Consider the following 19,718-nt stretch of genomic DNA (forward strand, 5'->3'; position numbering starts at 1 on the left):
GTTACACTTCAGGGCCATGTGTGTTTAAGCCAGGCCTGTAATTATTACATGCTGCAGATAAACAGTGACACAGCCTTTACACTAAAGATGGGCGAGGATCAGTCTTTGAACTCTTTCTATCAGGTAGTTAAGCACACTAAGCAAGTGAACCACAGTATAAGGTGATACTAAGCTTTGACTATTGCCTCTTTTGTGTTTCATATAGAGACCCGATGCATGCCATTAATACTATACCTTATACCTATAGTACTTGTGATTAATTTTAATACAACAATTTAATTCATTGATTAATGTGTTGGTCAAAGTGCTGAGCAGTAGTCACAGTAACAAGCAACAACATTTTCCTTGGATTACCCAAAGCAAATAACATAATATATTGACTTACAGATATTGACACTATTTTACACTTAGTGTCCCAATAATATAGAGATGCCAACTTAGTTGTCATTAAGGGTGTAACAATCCATAAATCTGGATCAATATACTGATTCAATAATCAAAGTGAAACATTGTCAGATAGCAGTAGGCAGATAATGGCAAGCAGCTGATAACCATTAGCTGATCTGCTTCAACAATGTTCGGCTGAAAAACATGCAGGCTGAAATTCAACTGTGCTGTTCTGTCGGGAAATGCAGTGACTTAAACCAATGATGAGTAAGAAAAACTAGGAATAATACATGTCATTTGTTCAGCTATGCCTAGAGGAGGAATCCGCTAGCCACTGGGGTAATTTATCCAATGTAAACATGCTTGAGCTAATCATGGTGACTAGAAAAAAACAGTTGTTTTGTCTATGAACCTTGACAGTTTTTACTGAGCTGAATTTGACACCTTTGTAAATGATCTTGTTATTAATCCATGTCTTATGGCTGTTGGGAGAAGTTTGCCTTCAGAGTTTTAAGTCGGATAGACCTGAAGTTTTAGGAAAAATATGATGGTTTGATTTAAAATGAAAATATTTTTCCATAAAGTGCTTTCTGGCAGAAAGCCCTAAAGGTTAACTTAATCCCACATGCTGTTTTATGTGTGTTAGTGGAGTCAGTATAAAGTAAACTTTTCTGCACTTAAGCGGTTACAATTACAAAAACTGGTTTTATCTTTTATGGCTAAATGGATGGCGAGATATGTAGGCAAAACACCTGTCAAGCTGCAGACCACTGTTCGATAACAACAAAGTTGTGATTTCATGAGTCACTGCTATGTTTTCAGCGGCTTTTTAGGCACCAAACATGGGTGTTTTGTTGTGACTCACTGACTTTTTCCAGCAGCTTTTTAGGCACGAAAGGCGGTTGTTTCTTAACAACACACTGTTGCATTTCCAGCTAGTATTGTGCTCCCCAAATTGGCTATTTTAAGCCATAACATTATCTAACCTAACCATAACCAAATTGTTTTTGTGCCTAAATCTAACCACACATTAATCACAGACTTGTTGAAACATAAAGTTTGAATGTATCCACTACATAATAACGTGCAAGTGTAATGTATTGTGGTTTGCAGAAAACGTACAATGCCAACATTTTTTCTGAAGACTGAGTTGGCATTCTATTTTTGGGTGTTTCCAACTTGTTGTCAATATTTTTTCCCCTGCATAGACCCAATATGATCAAGTGGTGGGAAGGATATGCAGCTGTGCAGTGGTACACATGTCTATAAAATACACACAAATGTACAAGAGCCAGCAATGGATACTGATCAGTCAAGCGTGAGAGACAGGACATGTTACTAGTGGATATGGCAACTTTGATTACTACATAGCTACAATCATATAATATCAGCTGGTGTGGTCTGATGTATACAGTCAGTTCCTGTATTGTCATTTCTTGACTTGGTGAGGTGGGAATATTTGATGAGAGTCCTACTTCTCATTGTCTGACGAATATACTATTCGTCAGACAATTACTCCTTCCTTAAAAACAAATCTCTGTTAAGCAATCCAGGACAAACTGAGCTTTAGCAGAACAAGCAGAGATGAAAAGGCTTTCAGTTAAAACAAGCCACAGAGCTGTACTCAGGCCAGCTCCACCTCTCTCTTCCTCTTTAATCTTCCTCAGGATTTAGCCTGTAACTGAAATGTTTGTTGCCCTCCACCCACAACTCCCTATGTGGACTTAAAACAGATTCGTTGAGTGTCTTCATGTAAACTACAGAATGGCTTATCCCTACTGCCCTTACAGTTCTGTGTGCGAAACTGATTTTGCCCCGCACAGATATAATTATTGGAGTGGCACGTACCTTGAAGAAACTGCCTTTCCTTTCCTGCTTGCAGGGTTGACTGGTGGTGATGGACATGTTGTCTGTAGAGCCTTTTCTGTCTAGCTGTCTGCTGAACTGTCTGTGAAAGACAAAGGACATTAGAGCTATATGTACAAGACAGACAAAAACAAGGCAGCTCAGTTTTCCCCACTCAAGATCAGCCTCAGAGGAGATTTCTGACAAGAGTGGATTGAAAAAGATATTATTGAAGTTCCTCCAAACACTTCTTAATAAATAAATGTTGATTGTGTGAAGAGAAAAAGAAGACAAAAGACTCCTACAATCAAAACAAGACTAGTTCCTTTTTTGTTCAGCCAAACCAAATGGTATAACTTGTCCACTGATTGTTAGGTTGTTTAATTAATTGTCCACTACTGCCTCCAAGGACACAAGTGAACTTTGAAGCTCAGCAATAACGCCAAACTCGACAAGAGGTCTTAAATTGCAGCTGCCTGAGCTGATTGCGGCCACTCTCGACAAATCCAGCAGATGTGCTGAAGCGTGTTTCTGAAACACGGCACAGCTGCACCATGTGGCATTGTCCCTCCTAGCTCCCTTACAGTCAAGATGGTGGCAACACAGTAACAATGGGGAATTATTCATCTCTGTAGATGCTCCAGTTCAAAATGAGACCAAACTTTTTCTATCAATGTCAGTTTTTGAGCCATGATGGAGGTCAAAATGTGCCCAGCAACAGACTTGTTGTTTTTAGTAGATTTCCAGAGAATTTGTTGCCCCTACCGGCCAGTTAAGAGGAGTGAGGAGTCAGCAGTCAATGACGATGTAAAACAGTCAATGAAACAGGTTTTTTAACAATTGTGAATCACCGCCACAGAGTATATGGACGACATGTCTTTACTTACCCCCGCTGTACAAAAATGAAGCCAAAATATTCCAGGTATGGCTGCTGCCATCTTGCACTGGTGACATCAGTTGAAGCCAGTTTGTGCAGTAGCAATATCCACCCATAGCAACCCAACCCTGAGCAGCGCCACTGATTGTGAGCACAACAATTAGCTAACTATCAAATGATCAAAACCAAACTTACCAAAAAACACTTGAACATACAGCAGTGTGATAAAAACTACTTTAAATGACAGTAACAACTTTTGGGAAAAATGTATCTGAGGTGTACTTTGAGTTTTTAGTTTGGCTCATGTCCCATCCGCTAACATGGACAGGGCAGGCTTTACAACCTGTATTACAGCCAGCCACCAGGGGGCAATCCAGATGTTTTGGCTTCACTCGTGAGCAGCTGTCACATTGTCCATCTTTATTATACAATCTATGATTACTGCAACTAGTCCACTTTCCAGTGAGTTTAAGTTCTTTGATTAGCTATACGGCCCGCAACTTGGGAACTGCCCATTGGTTCGACATCCCATTGTTCCGACCATATTAAACCCATTGTTCCTAAGTCCGTTCCGAAATCATCATGATGCCCTGTGGTTAAGGTCTGGTTAAGGCACAAAAACCACTTGGTTAGGGTAAGGAAAAGATCATGGTGTGGGTTAAAATGAAAAAGAAAGTGACAAACACATAAGCCGTGAGCCTGCTCCGCCTCAAGCCGGTCGCGGCGCACCATACGCCCGCCACGAGCCGTTCAGCACCGCGGACAGTCGGACTAATGGGATGTTGAACCAATGGGCTGTCGAACCAATGACATGGACCCCCGCAACTTTACTGTTCTTGTTCACTCTCAGTGCCCTTATAGTGTCATTCAGCCAGCTGATTTTATAAAAAACTGCTCTAAAAACTTAATGCACACATTTGCACGTCATCAAACAACAAACAAATAATGTTAGCAACTAGCCAGTGCACACAGTGGAGCATTTAGCAGCTAAAGAGCCAGTTATTTCCATCAGGAGTGGATAGTGGCCAAATACAGACCTAAAAGAGAGTGAATATTGGTCTGACATCCATCAGGTTGACAGAAACATGACTCCAAGTGAGTATTTATGTTCCTCTTTTACATCACTGCAGAACCTCGACTACTGGAGGTCAGAAGAAAAAACAAAAAAAGGTTTCGCCTAGTGTTATCATAAAGTCTACATTTTCATCTTCAGAATCATTGCTTTGTAACAATACTCTTTAAAGACCCGGGTCACTTGCAGTAACAAGAATCTTTTCTTTGTTACGTCTTTGATGAAGCTCTGGCAGCAATTTCATTCAAAACAATGAAGGCTCGGGCAATGTGGTTCCGACAAAACAGTTCCGTTGCTGAACACATGCACAAATACACACAGGCAAGTTTGACCCAGATGTTTCGGCAGATCTTATTACAGCAGCTGATATGAGCCAGCTGTGTAAAGGCATGCAAACACCTCCCGGACCTCCCTATTACGACAGGCACATAAAGAGGAAAATTCCATCAGCATCCATCTACTGACAACAAATTCATATCCTGACACAACAGCGCTTTGCCAGAAGATCGTTGTGGAAGCAAAGTCTTGTGGGTATTGTCAGACAGACTGGCATGTTTGGTATCTGACTCATTAGAGAGACTTGGGAAACCTGCTGAACAAAACATTTGCTGTTCAGAGCAAAAAAAGATGAACATATCCACATTCTATATGCATCTGGCCGGCACACACTTTGGCTTAGATCCAATATACTGTATATCAGTTTGCCTCCTGATGATGATGGCTGACACTCATTTCAGTGGCTTCAGGCGGATTTCTGAAGCAGCAATGTGGGTGTTGTACTCGGTAGTCATGGTAAAGAGGAAGCTGAGCCTGAAAAAAAATTATCAATCAACCAATCTAAGTTCTTGTTACTCTCAGTTATCTTTAGGTTGTGACTGAAAAAATCAAATTGTGGATACAAGTGACTGAAATGAGTATCCTTTGACAGGTGGCGGCTGGGCTCACCCTTACAGTCAGGGTAAGGAGCTCAGCCACCTTGAAGAAACTTCTATTAGCACAGCTGTTCCTTTCACATCAAACAGAACCCCTAGGACTTTTTTGTTTTGCGCCACTGTGACATACATAGCCCCTCCACTAACATGAGAAGGGTTTTGGACACCTATTTGTATGGAGTTGTAGATGTCGAATTACGTTTAATATAATGCTTCCCATACCCTATATGCTGTTAACATTGCTCCTGCATGTGGGGGCAGATGTAACATTTGACATCAAGTGTTTCAATCAATACTGTGACTTTAACATTGCCCATATAACCAGTTGATGACTGTTCACAAGTAGAACCATAGACTGTAAATAACAATGGACAACGCGTCTCCACTCCCACTGTACAAAAATGAAGCCAAAGTATCCTGGATACAGCCACTGCCATCTTGCATTGGTGACATCATTTGGAGCCAGAGCTGCCTTCACAGCATTTAGTTCTAGTCCATACACTCATCCGACCTATCTTGAGCAGCACCACTGATCGCGTCAAATCCTGCTTTTTCAGCATTAAATAGCCTAAGTAATTCAAAACAAACTTAGCAGAAAAACAAACACCTAAACAAACATCAGCCTGATAAAAACTACCTAAAAGAACAGAAACCATCTTTCAGAAAAAAATTATTTGATGTGTACTTTGGTTTCTTAGTTTGGCTCATGTCCCATCCGCTAACATGGAGGGGGCCGAGGTTTGTGACCTAATCTGCAGCAGGCCACCAGGGGGTGATCATCATGTTGTCCATCTTTATTTACCAGTCTATGAGTAGAACACAGATACAACGCACCTACATAAAAATTGTTTCCAAATAGTTCAGGAAATTTTTGAATTTGGCATCAAAACCAAAAACTGTTACAATTGCCGCAGTCTCCCGTAATCAACCTCGTGTTTCCAGTGGCAGAGACAAAACGACTAATGTCCTGGAGAAATGCAGATGAAAAATGGCTGGAATTAGGACTGGGTGATATGGCTTTAAAAAAAAGGTTATATCACAATACACAATATAGGCTATATCTCAATATTTTGAAATCCCAGCTGAACTACTGTAGACTACTAAAATACAAAATTATTATATGAACTACAATCACAATAAAGTAAAACAGAGTGGCTACTGTCATATAATTAAGTTCAATGAAGTACTGTTAGGCTAAAATAAAGATGAATAAAGTAATGTTGTAATGACGATAAATAAAGTATTGTTATAATTAAATAAATCAAAGCGAAACCACTGGTGCTTTTATTTTAAGCGCCTGGAGCCTCTTGGGCTGGAAGTGTTGATGTTTTTGTCATGGACTGTTTGTGTAATGAACTTTTGTCATGAACTTCAGTTTTCCACTCAACAGTTGTCGTGAGCAGTTAGCAGAAAGTTAAACTGTTAACCATGGCACCTTAAATGTGAGGATTTACTCACTGTAAGCTGGTAACAAACTAACAGCTCTCCAGGTCATATATTAGTAGTGTTTGTAAATGGCACTAGTGCTCCGTGGTCACAAAATGCAACTGCGAGTCGCTGTTTGGAGCCCTGCAGGTACAAAAACAAATACCTCACCTGCTCACACTATCATTAAACTCAGTAAGTTAAACTGTTACAGCAGCGCCGTTCAAGGTGGATGGTTTATTCACTGGAAACTGGAAACAAATTAAAGTAGGGAAACTTAGTTAATTGCATACGAGGGGATTTTTATATAACAAATGTATACATGCCATTCAATGGGAAACACTGGACTAGGGCAACTGCTGAACGTGTCTAACAAATGCCATAATTGTCACTGTATGTTGTTATTAGTCAGTTGTGCAGAGGTGAGAAAGTAAGCAGGGTTAGGATTTCTCTCTTAAGCTTTCTCTTTTCAATCAACACAGATATAATTCAGGCACCTCAGTAACATAATCTATTGAGGAATAGTTTTATGAAAAGAATTCTTCATTTAATGGCCATATGCCATATAAACCAAACAAGACCCAGTGGTTAAGGACAGCATGACTTTCTTTATACAATGTTTTCACATTGAGTACTGAACACTGACAGAAAATACAGGAACTTTTTTAATAAAAAAAATAAATCAGTACTAGCTATTAAAGAAGCAAACTGCCCCAACTAATCACACACATTTGAACATGTACAGTGTTTGGCTAAATGGCCTCTAGCTTTTGAACTGAGGAAAACAATATTTGGAAAAATATTGGATTTGTTTTCCATGTTTTTTTATGGGCATGTGTGTACATGCCACACTGAGAAACAGAGGGAGAAAGAGGTATATTTCCTAGAAAGCAACAGAAGCCACAAAGAGACATAAGGCATGCAGCCTCACTGTTTTTTACCAACTGTCTCTCTCACTCTTCTTTCCTCCACAAATCTCTAGTAGTGCTGTGTTGGGCCAGCCCCTGTCAAAACAAAGCTGTGTGTGTGTGTGTGTGTGTGTGTGTGTGTTTTCATGTGTGTGTGACTTTAAGATTGTGTGTAAATCACAGTCCTTGCCTGGTAAACAGGTAAGCCCCTGTGGTTGTCAATTGGGGATAAATAAACACTGGACTGTCAGTTGTCCAACGAGACACCAAATAGTCCCAGAGACACACAAGCCCCTTTTACACATGCAGTCTATCCCTGAAATGTTCAGGAACATTTCCTGCATGGGGTCGTGTGAATGGGAGCAGGGACTGATAATCAGGGATATCTGCACTACCAATTTTCTACCTCAAGACATTGCAGGGAAAATGCCGGTATAACAGTGTTGTGAATGAAAGCAGTAACACTGCAGGGACAAATACGTCAAGGGTTTCATCTGCCTGACAAAAGACTTGGGCTTTAAAGTTCTGGTGGGTTGTTCGATTGTTTGGTTGTTATGCTCTTGTCCAACCAAACTCCCATTGGTCACTGGTGTTACTTTAATAAGGCTGCGTGTCCACCAAAGGTTTCTTTACCCCGCTGAAAAATGAAAGCTGTCCTATTCAGCGCTTGTGTTTGTCCTCTGTGATGACTGGTCTATGCTATGCTTGTCCCATCCCTTCTTTGCTGTGATTAGCCAGCTGGTGACAGTGTCGAGTGCAGCATTTTACCCAAACATTTTTCAACTCTCATTTTTAATTGGAAAATGGATACATAATCACAGAGGACATTCAATATCGGATTCCACAGCTCAAAATTGGATAACAAAACCTCTGAAAGGGATACAGTCACACCAGAGACATTTTTGGAGCGGCAGAATGGCTAACGTTAGCTTCTGGGCTAAAAATACTAAGTCTCCTTCTTGCATGCAGGTTACAGGGATATTTAGCTTTAGTCAAATTATGTTGTTATGACATCATCAACCCCAAAGTTAACTTCTAAAGTGTTCAGTATATCAGATTTTTCTTATCAGTCCTGAGACAGATAGGAACTTTACTTGGGTGTTGAGGAGCTGCAGTGTTTAATCATGGATAACCTGAAACCTACACTCTAAATTAATTGCCAGTTGACATCTCATGATCGCCAACATCTGTCTACTCTGAGCACATCCATTGTAACATCACTCTCTTTCTTGTACTCAATCGGCGTACACTCGCTAAAATAAAGTTAAATAAAGTATTGTTATAATTAAATAAATCAAAATGGAACCACTGGTGCTTTTTTAAGCACCTGGAGCATCTTGGGCTGGAAATGTTGATGTTTTTGTCATGAACTTGATGCTTCCAGTTAGGGCTGTGCAATATGACGATATCGTGTGATGAGAGAAAAATGTCTATCGTTTCATATTTTGCTCTATCATTTATATCGTTGTGACTCAAATTACACTTTTTACTGCAATATTTTTCATCATTTGGAGTCTGTCCATCTTTTGCACGGATCACATTGATAAATTACTCTTCTTGGCTTTTTAATTCATGAAGCTTTTACGGCACTTACAGTAACATACGAGTTTATATAGCTCACAGAAGATCTATACAGTCAGCACAGTTTCAAGGTGGACATCCAAGATTAGTGTGACTAACTAGTATCTGACCAAATGTCTCCCCTTCTGTTCCTGAGTAATGACACTGAATAATGGCCAGAAAAGCGTTTTATGCAGAACATTATGATGTCATAGTGAAGTTGTGCATATGAATTCTTGAGTTATGGCCAAAAACACATTTTGCAAGGTCACGCTGACCTTGACCTTTATCTTTCAACCACAAAATTCTAACCGTTCACGAGAATGAGACAGATGCAACGTCACATTGTCCTTGACCTTTGGCCACCGAAATCCAATCAGTTCATTGTTGAGTTCAAGTGAACATTTGTGCCAAATTTGGAGAAATTCCCTCACAGTGTTCTTGATATATCGCATTCACGAGTATAAGACAGATAAGGTCACAGTGATCTTGACCTTTAGTGCATACGTATGGATGGAAGGACAACCCAAAAACATAATGCCTCTGGCCACAGCTATCAAAGGTGCGGAAGTGTTAAGAAAAACATATTAAAATGTTTCCCCACATATGCATCCGCATTTTGGCGAAATGCAGATGTTGAACACACATCTTCAACACACCAGCACAGAAGATCTATACAATCAGATCAATTTCAAGGTGGACACCCAAGATTAGTGTCACCAAATCAGTATCTGATCGAATGTCTGTTCCTGACATATGATATTGAAAAATGGCCAGAAAAATGATTTTGCGGAACATTATGATATCACAGTGAAGTTGACCTGTGACCTTTTGTATATAAAAGAAATAATAACAATTTGACCTATTAGATATTTGTGGGGAATTTTGTCATAATTAGTTATGGTCAAAAACATGTTTTCTGAGGTCACAGTGATCTTTGACCACCAAAAATTTATCAATTAATTTTCGAGTCGAAGTAGACCTTTGTGCCAAATTTGATGAAATTCCTTCAAGGTGTTCCTGAGATAATGCATTCATGAGAAAGGGACATCCACACTGACAGCCCGATACTGCCTCCGGCCACAGCCTGGCTGGTGCTGAGTCATAAAAACAGGCAGGTGCAGGTTCCAGATTTCAGGGTTACAGTCACTGGTCTAGGTGGCTTGAAAACAAGGGCATGAAGCAACAATTACAACCTGCCAGGGAATGTGTGAAACAGGGCTGGTGCAAGGCTGATAAGGGAAAGTGGAAACAGGTGAGCAGGTGAATAAGAGTCCCAGGTAACTGGGACAGGTGGGGAAGGTCTGAGGGCATCAGGTGGATGGATGAAGAATGGCAGTGCAGGGGACTAGGCAAGTGAGAATTTGCCTAAAGGAAGGGACAGAGGCAGAGCATGAAGGTGGACTTTGTGACATTGTTTTGGTTTTTCCTTTTATTTGTCATCCATCTATACATACAAGGGGATTATACTGTGTGTGCACACTATGACCATTAGTCATACACCGAATGGCCGTCATTAAGCTTAAACTCAACAAAGGTGGTTGGTCACTACAGTTGAAATACTAACAACACAAAATGAGGAAATGGGAAATTGAATCATGTCTGTGTGTGTGTCATTCTGTTGTTCTCACAATAAAGCAGCCACTAGTTAAGCAGGGGCAGTATCTACAGTCTCCCAGGAGTTTTCTTTGTATTTTTTAACTGTGAGGTATATGTTATTGCTTAATGAATATCCAAAGTGACAGGTAAAATATTGAGTAATTCCAACCTCCAGTAGTTTAGAGTTTCGTACAGGTGGTTTCCATGTTTCCATTGTCTGTAGAAAACCCAACATGTAAGAGATGTCAACAAATGAGCCTCTTCAAAACAAAAGGAAACCTGAGCTTTCTTCAACTTTCAGCAAGTGTTGTCTCTACAATCATGGCCTGGCAGGAGGATCTGAGATGAGTTGGATCCTCCAACCTACAAGCCAAATCCTCTTTACAACTCAGACTTATAGTGCATCATGTATCGTGCTGGAAAATGGGTGAAAATTAGCTCTTCCATCTCTGTGTCGTATTTCTATCACTGACGCTCAGAGCTGCTCGGAGCTGGAGCCAATAAATACCCATGACTACTGCAGAGTCATTTGTCCTGGGAATGTATGTCGATTGTAACCTTTCTCTCTAAATACAAAGCCAGATGTTAGTGGGTGTTAGTGGGGATTTTTTTGTACAGTGGGAAAGAGGCTAGAGAAAATAAGGATGCCTACTTAATCTCATTAATCTCCAGGCATGACATAAAGTTAAGACATTGGCATCTTATTTAATAAATTCTAATACTAAGAGAGGTTAACTATACCACAAATAACTGAACAAGACTGGAATGGGATTTAATATTTATTTTGTAGCCCAATATGTTACCATTTCAATTCTTTAAACTATTATGTCATTATATGCACATGTTGGGTTGTGAAAGATATACTAATGCCTGGATTAAAGTATAGCCACATTTGGCATTTGGCATATTAAGGTTAATTTGCAGTCCAGCCTCACTTTCATCGCGTCCTGCTCTGAGGTTAGTTTTTCCATTGGTTCCTCTCATTTATTCTTAGTTTCCTGTTTTATTTTGTAGTACTCAATTCTTTCTCATTAAAAAACTTCTCATCCTGTCTTTGTGTGTTTCTTGCCTAGATGTGACTGTCTGCCCATCATCAACCCTGCTGTCACCTGTCACTTGTTATCACCCTCCTTTTCCTTTATTTAATAAGTTAAGTTCGTTCACACTGCACAGTATGGGAAAATGCAGTGTACTAGTGGTGCACTCAAAATGGTTAAAAAGTGAGGAATGATGGACACTTGTCACCCTCTGCTACCTGACAAACTTCTCAACTGACATGGCGGCTGGGGACGACAAGAAGCCTGAACCACCTACAGAACAGCTACACTGTATTATACAGATATAAGTTAAATATGTTTTTTGCACTAAGTACCAATACCGTTGTCAAACAGAAGGCGTCGGTAAAGTTGGGTCTGTCAGACTTCAGACTGATGTTACTACCCAAAATTCATTACAATATGGATGTGACGTAGGTTTTTTTCAACTGCCGACTAAAAAAAACAAAACTTATGAATGTGTAAAATAGTTATGGATAGTTATTAAAACTTGAAACTACTTAAACTGTGTGGGCCAGAAACAATATCAACCACATCATGATATAGAAATGTTTAGATTAATAACAATAATGCATTTTATTTACAGGTGCCTTTCAAAGCTCTCAAGTACACCTTCCAAGATACAGTAAAAAAAAAAAAAGCAGATATGTGTCCATAGACTATAAAGTCAAATAATTCAGTAATATACAGTAACAAGTTAATAAAATAACTTGACAAAATCATTATACAATTAAGTATAAAATCATCATCATAAAGTCATCATCAGTGCAAGTCTCGATGTGTGTGTCACCATTAAATTAGACTGAATATGCCAGCTTGAAAAGGTGTGTTTTCAGGCGATATGGCAAAAAATGTTATCACGATATATTTTTTTCATATTGATCGATCTCGATTTTTATCACAATATGTAGTTTTTGCTGATTCTGCCAGCTCGGGGAGCATCCTGATTGGAGCTTGAAGAAACAAGAGATTCATTGAAACTTAACAATAAAAGTTTAATAACATAAAACACTAAACAATATGCTTTTCCAATATTGAGAACAAAATGTTTTTACAGGGTATATGCAGGAATCCTGAGGTTAATTTCAATACCTTTTTAAGACTTTTTTAAGACCTTCCAAAAAAACCTTAAGACCTCATCCCCACTTCAGGCTGTCGTTAGCAGCAACACATCTTTAACTTACTAAACAGCTGTAGTTTGCAATTAAATCTATGGAACACAAATATACAACAGAACTCAGATAAGATGAGAAGGAATAAAGCTTGAAAGAATAAATTAAACCAAAGGCAGGTCATAACAAGTAACACAGCTCTACAGCTCAACATCAGCTATTCAAGGCCAACTTGCTGAAAACAACAACCTTATGGCTAGCCCCTTGCATGTGGGATTTAGGGCTGACCCAAAAAATTTGAAGCTTCGAAGCTTCGTTGGATGGCATGGGATTCGATTGAGAAAAAAAAAATCGAATATTCGGCCTTTTTTTCTCCCGTTTTTTTGGGGGGACCTTGAACGCAACACTTATCATGCTGTCCGTTCACGGTTGTTTTTCCCCTTTAGCCACATGTAAACTCAAAGAACGAGAAGCAATGTCAAATAAAAGCTTTAACTTATTGAAACATTGTATATAAACCGCTCTGAATGCTTCTCATATGGAGTAATGGCTGCAAAACACGACTGGATAGACTGTTGTTTTGCTAAGCTGCCGCTAGCAAAGCTAACAGCAGATGAAGGGGTCTTGCTAGGCTGTGTGTGTGGAGTCGGGGCAACTTGAGGCCGCATAGTTAGACTCTCTGTGTAGTCACTGGGATGGTGCCGTCTCAGGTGATTGAAAAGGTCTGTGGTGTTTCCCGACCTGGTTGGTACTAACCGCCGGCATATTTTGCAGACCGGTTTCATCTGCTCCTCGTCACTTTTGAGGTAACTGTTAACGTTATCCAAACCACTTCCACACACCTGACATCGCGTTATCTCTTTTTTTCAACAATATCATCGGTTCCAGATGATATAGTGATGTCACTTTCACGTTCTGCATTATTTTTGCCGTCCTCGACTTCAGAGTCACTCATTTTTTCTCCTTTTTCCCACTTCTCTCTCTATTTACCTCCCGTCACAACTGTAGCCACGCTTACAATGAGAAGTGGGCGTATCCTGCCTGCATGGCATACGGTAGCCGGCAGACTCTGATATGCTGTTGTTGTGCTTACTTTTGCCATATGATATCGATTCAAAACGTCCCATGCTGATAATTGAGATTGATCAAAATTTTATCGCGATCCCGAATTGAAATCGTATGATCGCCCCGCCCTAGTGGAGAGGGATTCAACATTGCGAATTTCATGGGATAGAGAGTTCCAGAGGTGGGGGCAGAACGGTTGAAGGCTCTAGAGCCCACAGAAGTCAACAGGCTGAAAAACAACAATAAAAAGGTCTTGTAATGTAAGTAATATCCAATTTATTTAGTCATTGTCCTGTCCTCCTTACTGACAAACACTTCTGTAGCCTATTTGAATGTGTGTGTATATGTTATATAGAGATATAATTTTTTTTAGTGACAAAAAAAGCTTAGAGGCCTATACATGGGATAAGGACAGATGAGCAGGCAATAATCTATCAACTAGCGTGAGGAATATAACAGCAGTGATCACCATGTACCTGACTGTAGATGCAGGATGTTACTGTACACAGTGTAATGAGTCTGTAAAGATTGTGACAGTCCCACAGTCACACTTTTTACCATTTTTAAAAGTTAGTTTTCTTTTCCCTTCAGATGAGCCTAGCACATGGCATGTACAACAGGAAGGTTTTCAGCATTCTTTGTTCTGTGGAACTCTTACTCCTAAAATAACTGTCCTGGTACATGAGAGTTTAGTAAAATATATATATATATATATATATATATATACAGTGGAGACACACACAAATGCCCACCCCAATACCAACTTTTACCAACTATTGTGCAACTCATGACTTAAGTACCACACATCTCTACTTCTGACTACAGAACTGAATTATCCCCTACGCTTTAGGTTTAGGCCAATATGTGAGCATCTTCCGCATATTTTAGTTATCATGCTTGTAGGTGATGATACTTAAATTGCTTATTTTCCATCAAGATACCTCTCCAGATTATGTTTGATCACTCCACCTGAGCAATGAGTGAGCTTGACATACAAAAGAAGGTGGTCAAACAAACCAGACGGCCAGACCAATGCACCCCTCTTGAATTCCTGACCTGTGACTCAGGTTTGAAGTAGACATAAGCACTAGTCTGCCTAGGTCCAGAAACTGAGCACTAAGCACATTAGCAGATTTCTGAGGAGATTGAAAAACCAGGGTCTTGAGCCTATACCAAGAAATACTTTGTATTTTCCTACGAAAAAGGAAGGGAGATGATATGGTGTGCGAGGCTGGTGATAATAGTATGGGTTACGGTCCGAGAACCCTGCAAAAGCCTGGCAGCAACTTTTCAACAGCAGTCCAATTACCATGCAAACAATAGATGACACACCAATCTGTGAGCTGGAAACTCAGAAGCAAAAGAAAGCCAAGTCCTGGGTCACCAGATACAAAACACCCCTGCAGACAAGTGGATTTCTAGGATGAACTGGAATTTCACACTCCTCATATATCAGCAGATGCTCCAGGCTATGAGACACTGAGGATACGCTTATGCTAATATGTTTTCTTGACACTATGTAAGTTACTCTCTTGTGACAATCCTCACTAAAAACACACGTATTCTGTATAAAAAGTTGTGTACGTTGAGTAATTACGTGTAAAGTGTGTTAAAAGAATGAAGTAGTTATAAATCACCAAGTGCAGTGATCCCCGACTTACAGTCCATGGACCAATGCTGACCCACAATGGGGTTCTGAGTTGCCCGCCGACCATTGCACCATAATGCACAATAACAAAAAATAAATTCGCACTGGGAATTTCTTTCGACTTTGAGTGTTAATACCGGGCATAAAAAGGCATCAAAATAAAGCTTGTTATATATGATTATCACTGCCTTTATTTAGCCAGGAAGTGCCATTGAGATTGAAAATCTCTTTTACAACAGAGACCTGCTCAAAGTAGTAGCCAATCAAAACACATTAAAATGCAACAAATACAACATATGATACAAAAATCCACAATAAAACAACATCTATTCAATCATAGTGGCCTCTCAAGAAAAACAAGAACATGTCTCCATCACCAAATTTTTTATGATGCCCCTAAATTCATCAATGGAGGACTGTTCCATGCCCATAGTGCATAGTAGGAACATGCAGTTTTCCCTAAATCTGTTAAAACCCACGGACGGTACATTAAAAAGCAACCACTTGGAGGAGTGTAGCTGGTATCTACCAGAGCTGACACACTCAAGGGTGCAGAGGTAGGCTGGAGGTTTGCCCAATATTGCATATAGATAAAATATACCAGTGCTGTTTTCTGTGAGTAGTCAATGATGACCCAATAAATCACAATAAATTCAGTGATAGGTAAGGAACTTTGCATTTGTAAAAATAAAACGTAGAGATGCATGGCATACTGAATCAAGACTATGTAAAATGGAGGAGGCTGCATGCATAAACAATATGCCACCGTAATCAATCACAGACAGAAAGTAGCTTCCACAAGTTTTTTTTTCTTCGCACTGAAAGTAAAACAAGATTTATTTTTAAAATAAAAGCCCATCTTCACTTTAAGCTTCCTCACTAGAGAGGCAATATGTACATTAAATGAAAGCTTGTCATCCATCCATATACCCACATACTTGTATGAGGGCACCCTGTCAATGGATATACAGTCAGAAGTGATAGTAGGTACTGTGACAACTTCTGCTTCTCAGAGGACAAATAGCCTACTATTTGGCTGGTGCTAATTCCCAACCATGACTGTATGGAACAGGGAAAAACACACTTCATAAAATGTAAGGTGTCGACAGACGTCTTCAGATGCCTTACACCATAGCCTACTGTCTCTACTGTCTCGGCTTGTTAAAATGTGTTTGCATAGCCTATGTTAGGTAATTTATTTACATGCCGAATATATGATTGGTTCGCAATAAATCTTAAATCACAGCATATGTTAATTGTGACCGCGCAGGACATTTATTTTTTTATTGTTAGGAGTCTAATTGTTGCGGCAGCAGGATAAACACTGACGCCGCGCAACAGGTGGTGATAATATGTACAACACGTCCCGCAGGATTCCTGCTGATTATTAATGACGCCCTTACAACTAATAGTAACCCTATGGCTGGGAGTTTCGTTTCTTACGAGACTGAGGTAAATACCAGTGTGGAAGTTAGCGAAAGACGACAAAAACACGGTAAAATGTCAAGAATGTCAACACAAAGGATAGCTGAGTTAAACGGTACTTGCCTGTTACGGTGTGAATGTAATTCCAGTTTGGCAAAAGAAAAGTTGTTGGAAATATAAATTATATTATAACGCCATGTCGGGTGATGTTGCTTTCGGTTGTGATAATTAATAAGTATTTCTGATACTTTCAGGTGAGGAAAAACAAGTGAACAGAGTTCGTCCTGCGCCGGGTGCCTCCATGGTCCGAAACTCTGAGAAGCTCTTCGCTGGCTGCGTTGTTGTCTTTCTGTAAAGTACGACACAAGAAGGGAGGACTTCCGTTTGTGCTTTTCAAAATAAAATGTCTGTCCCTGTAACGCAGTAGCCCACTCCGCGTAAAACTGAATACATGAATTTAAGAGTTGACTTTCGGGTATCTGCTGTTTCCACAACAAATTTCATACCATCTAAACGACACTAACTTATAGATAAAATGGTTTAAATAACTCAGATGACATTTTATGACTATAGCTAAGGGTGAGAATCACCAGGATCCACCATCCTACGATATTGAAGTCATGATATGATATTATTGTGATTTTAAATATGTTGCCATATGCTGAATATTGCGGTATTATTTATATTGTGATTAATTACCTTTTTTTCAACTCTAATTTATGTCCCCAAGGTAAAACTTTGTCAACACCTTTTTTATCTAATAAGATAAAGTTTTCTGTCTGTTCATCTTACTTCCGCAATTTCTTTTTTTTTCAGCAGCAAAATGTATCTAGTAGACTGAAAAAGCAACTGAATACATTATTCTTGATTATTCTTGTAGACTACCTACAGTCCAATTTGTACTGGTCATAATAAAACTGTATATAATAAAAAATAAAGAAAAAATAAATTAAAAAATCAATACGTGGCATTGTGTGACAATATGATATTGCTCCACAAAAATATTGCAGTGCTGTATTTGAGCTGTGTAAGTTGGAAAATAAAAAAAATATTTTCTAAACAGAAAAAGCTTCTGAGTGGTCTGGGTAAAAAGGCTCGTGTTATTTAGATCTGTAACACTTTGTCCGTGCTTTTACAAGTTCCCAAATATTTTCCAAATGGGTTAAGGTTTGAAAGCATTTTTAGAATAAATCACTTCCCAAATGTACCCTGGTCTATTGGCCGACTGATGCAGGTCTGCCATGACACATTTTTCAAAGGATCAAATTCCATGCTTTTAATTTGAAGGCAACACTACACAACTTCCGCAGGTTTTCTCCCTCTAACTGTCTCGCTTGGTGTCGCTGCCTCCTTCCCCCCACAGCACTGCGAAGGAACAACAACACACTGCATTTACTTTCATATCACGTGTCCCGACTGGGAAAATGTTACAGGTCCCTCCATAAAGCCGGAGGCTTTACCAAATCACAACATATTTAGATGCCCTTTCAAAAAATGACTCCAGCCGATACACAATCACTCTTAGAATAAGGCCATATATATTTTCACCGTAATAATGACAAAGCAACAAACCTAAACAATCTTATTTATTTTAAAAGCTAGCATTATTATCAGAAATTGGAAGAGGAACAGAACAAGAAAAAAATCACACTTGTAGAAAATGTAATTGTGTAGAAGAAAAGCATAGCGCAGTAGTAATGTAAAATTAGTTTAATCAGAGTGGGACTGCATTTAGCTTGATCCCTGTCATGCTGCTCCCTGAGATGTCATTACACTTCAAAGCCAGTTTACACTATGTTAGTAGGTTATTTATTATTCTGAGTATTAATGTGGAGTTGTTATTAGGACTAACTGTGACCATATGCACGTGACACTTTTAGCACTGAAGTGTCAGAGATTTGTACACAAGTTTCTCGACAAATACAAAACTTCCTGCATTCATGACACTCATGTCTCTGTAGACATTTTGATCTGGGGCAGGTAAACAATGGCTCCATTCATTTAAATGTATTCATTTAGTGTACACTTATGTCGATAGCGACCTACAAATGAGGTACAATCCAAATGATTCAAAGGAATAAAAAGCGATGACTGTCCCAGCTTACTCAGTGTAGAGATACATAGTGTGGGCTGGCAGTCTAAAAGGGCATCTAAGGCACTCTGATCACGGTTTAAAAATCCCTTATTCACTTATGGATGGACCTGCACATTCTGACTTTAGACACTTTTCAAGTCCTTGGTGCCTCCTTAGAGGTTTTCCAGGCACGTCCAACTGCTGGAGGCCCCGGGGCTGACCCAGAACACCATGGAGGTCTCATTTGGCCTGGGAATGCCGTGGGATCCCCCAGGATAGGGGTATGCAACCAGCGGCTCTGGAGCCACATACAGTTCTTTGGCCCCTCTCCAGGGGCTCTCATAAAATCATATGGGAATTAATAACAAAATTTTTCAAACTATTTCAATTTTCATTTATCAATGCCGTAGGCCTAAAGTGATTCTTACATTCTCCACTTGTAAAACTGTGTGGTCTATAGACCGAATTAAAAAAAGTTTTGAAACAACATTTTGGACACTAAAATATGCATCAATTGTCCTCAGCCCAGCGCCTTTTCCTCTACATTTTGCCAAATCTAACTGGTTCATGCTCGAGTCCAGGTCGAAGTTTGTGCCAAATTTAAGGAAATTCCCTCTGGGTGATTTTGAGCTTTTAGGTGTCCAAGAATAAAATGGACAGACAATCCCAAAAACACTGTCACCAGCCACAGCTGTCACCACTGGCATGGAGAAATAAAAATCACACAGACACAC

The 19,718-nt window shown here is 39.5% G+C and overlaps 1 protein-coding gene across 1 annotated transcript in view; it reads right to left on the reverse strand.

Annotated features, from left to right (window-relative positions):
* Window positions 1–17,167, reverse strand: part of LOC117248433 (ras and Rab interactor 2-like) — a 62,785-nt gene extending 45,618 nt beyond the window's left edge. The window contains exons 1-2 of the mRNA XM_033613511.2: window positions 17,034–17,167; window positions 2,236–2,335 (exon numbers count right to left, since the gene is read on the reverse strand). Coding sequence (XP_033469402.2) covers window positions 2,236–2,292 — 57 coding nt within the window. The 5' untranslated portion in view covers window positions 2,293–2,335; window positions 17,034–17,167. The remainder of the gene's footprint in view (window positions 1–2,235; window positions 2,336–17,033) is intronic.
* Window positions 17,168–19,718: the final 2,551 nt, after the last annotated feature.

Source organism: Epinephelus lanceolatus, chromosome 17, assembly GCF_041903045.1.
Source record: "Epinephelus lanceolatus isolate andai-2023 chromosome 17, ASM4190304v1, whole genome shotgun sequence".
NCBI classification, from domain to species: domain Eukaryota; kingdom Metazoa; phylum Chordata; class Actinopteri; order Perciformes; family Serranidae; genus Epinephelus; species Epinephelus lanceolatus.